Source organism: Colobus angolensis, unplaced genomic scaffold (assembly GCF_000951035.1).
Source record: "Colobus angolensis palliatus isolate OR3802 unplaced genomic scaffold, Cang.pa_1.0 Scaffold83, whole genome shotgun sequence".
Lineage (NCBI taxonomy): Eukaryota > Metazoa > Chordata > Mammalia > Primates > Cercopithecidae > Colobus > Colobus angolensis.
Window position 1 is genome coordinate 3,288,869 of NW_012122154.1, and position 5,452 is coordinate 3,294,320.

Below are 5,452 nucleotides of genomic sequence, written 5' to 3' on the forward strand. Positions count from 1 at the left end.
AAAAAAAAAAAAAAAAAGATTTGAACCTAAACCTTCTACCTTACATTTCTGAGATCCAAATTAAAATAAACATGGATAATCAATGGAAAAACTGACGTTATCTTGGCCGGGCGTGGTGGATCACGAGGTCAGGAGTTTCGGACCAGCCTGGTCAACATGGTGAAATTCTGTCTCTACTAAAAATACAAAAATTATCTGGGCATGATGGCATGTTCCTGTAATGCCAGCTACTTGAGAGGCTGAGGCAGGAGAATTGCTTGAACTGGGACCCAGGAGGCAGAGCTTGCAGTGAGCTGCGATCCCATCACTGCACTCTAGCCTAGGCAACGAGGTGAGAATCCATCTCCAAAAAAAAAAAGACCTTATCTTGGTTTAAACAATGAACAAGCTGTGTAACAGGCAGCTCCCTCCCCCATCTACCCTTTTCCCCTTCTGTACCATTTCTTCCATCCGGTTAAACTGAGGTGGAGGTCCTGCTCCCATGTGAATATGGTTGGGCATACCTGTAATACACCAAAAAAGTTACTTCTGCAGATCAGACATATGTGAGTGGGACTCAAAGATACTATCAAGAAACAGGTTTAAGTATCGACATGAGGAATGCCTTTTTTCTTTAAATTAATAAAATTCTCTATAAACTATCTCTGCTTTCTGTCTACACCAGCATTTAGAAATTTGCCCCCACTGTCTGCCATCTTAATATAGCAATAAAGCCCTTGAACATGAAAATAAAATGACTTCAATAAAGAAAATAAAGTTCAAATTTTTCCTATCAAACTGTTCCCTGCATAGAATCATTGGGAGATTATTATTAGCACATTACATTATCCGACATACTGAAAAATCTCAGCCCAAGAGTTTCTGAGCAACAGCTGGACAAGGGAGGGATGCTTTGTAACTCTACTTGATTATATCCCATTCACAGGGATCTAGGTGGAAGTTTGAGAGGAGATTCTCCTCTAGCTAAAATGACTGAAGACAAAAAGGAATGTTCTAGAGATTGTCCTCCAATAGTAAGAAGGGCGCTATAACTCCAAATGAAGAGTTCCAATATTTAAGTCAGATTTCAGACTAAGGAAAGATCCTTCGATCTATCTGGCTGGAGAAAAACAAACCTGAATAGGCAAAATGGGTAATATGTAGGTCTAACTCTCTAAAACTATGCTGCCCAGTATGATATCCACTAGCCAAATGTGGACATTTAAGTTTCAATTAATTAAAAGTCCAATTCCAGCTGGGTGCAGTGGCTCATGCTTATAATCCCAGCACTCTGGGATGGCAGAGATAGGAGGACTGCTTGAGCCCAGGAGTTCAAGACTAGCGTGGAAAACACAATGAGAACCCCGTCTTTCCAAAAAATAAAAAAAATCAATCAGCCAGGTGTAATGATGTGTGCTTGTGATCCTAGCTACTGAGGAGGCTGAGATGGGAGGATTGCTTGAGCCCTGGAGGCGGAGGTTGCAGTGAGCCAAGGTCACGCTACTGCACTCCAGACTCCAGCCTGGGTGACAAAGTGGGACCCCATCTAAAAAAAACAAACAAAAAAAACTGTATCTATATAAACAATAATAACAACAACAAAAACACAAAAGTACAATCATTGCAGAAAGTTCTATTGGGCAATCTGTCTCTAGAAGATTAAGGAAATAAGGGAAGCTTGCCTTTCAAAGATATTAGAGAAGATCTTGATCAAAATTCAACTGAATAAATTTTTGCCTTCAAACATTTAACCATTAGCTCAAATAATAACGTTGTCTTCTTCTACTTTTTGTGGAAAAGGATCCTGTACTCAGGAGGCTCAATGATGACTGGGCAGGTGCAGTGTGTTCCACCTGTAATCCCAGCGCTTTAGGAGGATCACTTGAGCCCAGGAGTTCAAGATCAGCCAGACCCCGTCACTACAAAAAATTTTTAAAAAATTAGCTGGGGCCAGGTGCAGTGGCTCACGCCTGTAATCCCAGCACTTTGGGAGGCCGAGGCGGGTGGATCACAAGGTCAGGAGATCAAGACCATCCTGGCCAACATGGTGAAACCCTGTCTCTACTAAAAATACAAAAATTAGCCCAGCGTGGTGGTGCACTCCTGTACTCCCAGCTACTTGGGAGGCTGAGGTAGCAGAATCACTTGAACCCAGAGGTGGAGGTTACAGTGAGCCGAGATCGTGCCACTGCATCTAGCTTGGGCGACAGAGCAAGAGTCCATCTCAAAACAACAAAAATACAGAAACAAATAAATCTCAAAACAAATAAAAAAACAAAAATACAAAAAAAAGGCCCGGCACGGTGGCTCACGCCTGTGATCCCAGCACTTTCGGAGGCTGAGGAAGGCGGATCACAAGGTCAAGAGATCGAGACCATCCTGGCTAACACGGCGAAGCTGGGAGGCGAAGGTTGCAGTGACCCAAATTGCGCCACTGAATTTAGCTTGGGCGAAAGAGTGAGACTCTGTCTCAAAAAAAAAAAAAAAAAAGAAAAAGTAGTAGACACTTGTCAGACACCACATTCCCGAGACAGAAGTCCCATGCCCCTAAACCTGATGATGCAAAGGGGAAAAAGCTAGCCACCAGTTCTATGATACCTACCTCGAAGTTCCCGTGGTTGCAGGAAAGAAGGCTGCCCCGGACTCCAATTCTGTTCTGCTATATTTAGTTGTGCCACATCTTGCTCAAGTCCACCTGTAGTAGAATCCACTGGAGCATCCCAGTTCCCAGTCTTAGTAGGTGGAGTTGGGGTGGTTTCTGGGACTGGAGGTGCTGGGATCAGTCCTTCAGGAGGAGGGGGCACCTCCTCTGCAAGCTTGACTGCATCTCCAACTTTGGTTCGGGTTCTTCTTGCCCGGGAATAGGATTTCTTCTCAATGGGCCTGTCAGGGGCTGGTGGTGCAGTATCAGGAGCAGCAGCTGGTGTCTCTGAGGCTGCCTCTTCCTTCTCAGGACTGCCAAGCACTGGAACATCTGCTGCTTCTGGAGATGGATCCCTCACAGGAGTCTGCTCTAGGCGCCGTGACCGGTAACTAGTCTCATGCTTAACAGTCTCGCCAGACCGGCCACCATGCTGCCCCCCAGCTTCCATAGGCCTAAAACCAGCACGACCTTCCTTGAAGCCCCCAGATCGAGAATAATTCCTGGGTGCAGACATGCGGCCAGTACCTGCAGCATTTCTGTTAATAAATGTCCTGGGTGGTAGGGTACCCCCAAGACCCTGGTGGCGATGAGACTTGTTTAGCCGCTCACCATTCCAATTTGGATCTCTTTGTGGAGGACTCCCATATCTACAAAAAAATGGAATGAAGAAACTGTTAAGAAATTAACAAAAGGAGGCTGGGCACAGTGGCTCAGGCCTGTAATCCCAGCACTTTGGGAGATCAAGAAAGACAGGCAGATCACTTGAGGCCAGGAGTTTGAGACCAGCCTGGCTAATACAGTAAAACCCCATTTCTACTAAAAACAAAAATTAGCTGATCGTGATGGTACACGCCTGTAATCCCAGCTGCTCAGGAGGCTGAAGCAGGAGAATCACTTGAACCCGGGAGGTGGAGGTTGCAGTGAACCAAGAACATGCCACTGCACTCCAGCCTAGACAACAAAGTGAGACTTTTGTCTCAAAATAAAGAAAGAAAGCAAGAAAGCGAGAAAGCAAGGAAAGCAAGGAAGAAAGGAAGAAAGGAAGAAAGAAGGAAAGAAGGAAAGCAAGCAAGCAAGCAAAGCAAAGCAAAGAGAGTTCTTTCTAAAACATATCTACAGTCTATGGTCTATTTTTTTTTTTTTTCCTTTTTTTTGGAGACAGGGTCTCACTATGTTCCCCAGGCTGGTCCTGAACTCTTGGCCTCAAGCAATCCTCCTGCCTCAGCCTCCCAAAGTGCTGGGATTCCAGGTGTAAGCCACCGTAAGCCACCATGCCTAGCCCAGTCTATGTTCTAAAATGCCTCACCGGGGTTTCCGGATTCTTCGGGGTTTGATGTCATCAGGATTGTGAGCTGAGCGAATGTCATAACCATAAAGAGCAATGAGCTCCTGTCGGGACTTTGGGGCCTGCTCATCTTCCCGGAACTTGTCATGCTCCCAGCGACCCTCATCCTTCCATAGCTTTCGCTGACGCCCCTTGGGTCTGGATAAAACGAAGGAAAAGTGTCTTGGGTCAGCAGAATTCTCCAAGTAGAGATGTTCATGAACAAAACGGGTCAGGCAGGGGGACAATAGGAACTTCATGTAGTCTCCTCATCATCCCAAAGAGATTATAAAAAACGGGCCTACCCTAAGCAAGTGTGAATCACAGAACCTCAGAGCCTGCTGGGCTCAAATACAAGAGACATAGAAATGAGAAAAGGACTTCATTTCATGCCACTCAGTACCTTTGAAAAACATCTCCTTTCTCCTAAATGGCAGCCTATGCAAGTACTTCACTTCTTAGAGGCTTTATGCCTCAGATTAAGAAAAGAAAAAGTAGAATAATTGAGAGAAGATGAGTTCTGGAAACAGATTGCCCTAGGTCTGCATCTTAGCTGCCTCACCAAGAATTACCAAATACTCTAAGCCCACTTTCCTCATTTGTACAAGAAGGATAATCATAATACTTATCTTAAAATGCTGTAATAAATGAAATACAGGCAAAGCATATAGCAAAGTACCTGGCCTACATGTCTAAAATACATGTTAGACAGTGGCAGCAGCAAGTGGCTTTTACCTGACTTCCTCCTCCTGAGTTTGCCCTCGAAGATCATGCTCAAAGAAGAGCCCTTTCCGAGGTATGTATGCTGGATTCTTCCGATCTTCATCATCATCCAAATGCTTAGGGCCCTTTTTACCCACTTTGTTTTCCACAGGCTCTGTGCTCTCCTAGAGGACAGATAAAGGGATCCTTACTCTTCCAAGACTCAATAATCCCTATTCCAGCCTCTAAAATGGAGGACTGTGGAATGTACTGACCTGTCCATCCCCACTTTGCCTCTCTCCAGTCACAGTGCCTTTGGTGTCAGGCTTTTCTTCTCCCTTCTCTTCTTTTGTTGAAGAATTAACAGCATCATTAGCTTCTGATTTCAGCTCCACTTTGGAGTTTTCCTCTTCACTGTATTCTCCTTCTTCACCCTGAAAAAAGTTTCCCTGTTAGTGATGCAGATAAGATCTGAACAGCATTTTAATTCCCACCTCGCCCCCCCTCCCAAGATGGAGTCTCTGTCACTCAGGCTGGAATGCAGTGGTGCAACCTCGGCTCACTACAACCTCTGCCTCCCCGGGTCAAGCAATTCTCCTGCCTCAGCCTCCCAAGTAGCTGGGATTACAGGCACCCACCACCACGCCTGGCTAATTTTTGTATGTTTAGTGGAGACTGGGTTTCACCCTGTTGGCCAGGCTGGTCTCAAACTCCTGACTTCACGATCCGCCTGCCTCGGCCTCCCAAAGTGCTGGGTTTACAGGAGTGAGCCACTGTGCCCGGCTGCATTTCAATTTTCTACT

General features: G+C 45.4%; 1 protein-coding gene across 1 annotated transcript in view; it reads right to left on the reverse strand.

The window, feature by feature from the left end:
- Positions 1 to 5,452, reverse strand: part of CASC3 (cancer susceptibility candidate 3) — a 34,822-nt gene that overhangs the window by 5,025 nt on the left and 24,345 nt on the right. Inside the window, exons 4-8 of the mRNA XM_011929848.1 lie at positions 4,925 to 5,083; positions 4,683 to 4,834; positions 3,930 to 4,106; positions 2,582 to 3,270; positions 439 to 503 (exon numbers count right to left, since the gene is read on the reverse strand). Of these exons, the coding sequence (XP_011785238.1) occupies positions 439 to 503; positions 2,582 to 3,270; positions 3,930 to 4,106; positions 4,683 to 4,834; positions 4,925 to 5,083 (1,242 nt within the window). The remainder of the gene's footprint in view (positions 1 to 438; positions 504 to 2,581; positions 3,271 to 3,929; positions 4,107 to 4,682; positions 4,835 to 4,924; positions 5,084 to 5,452) is intronic.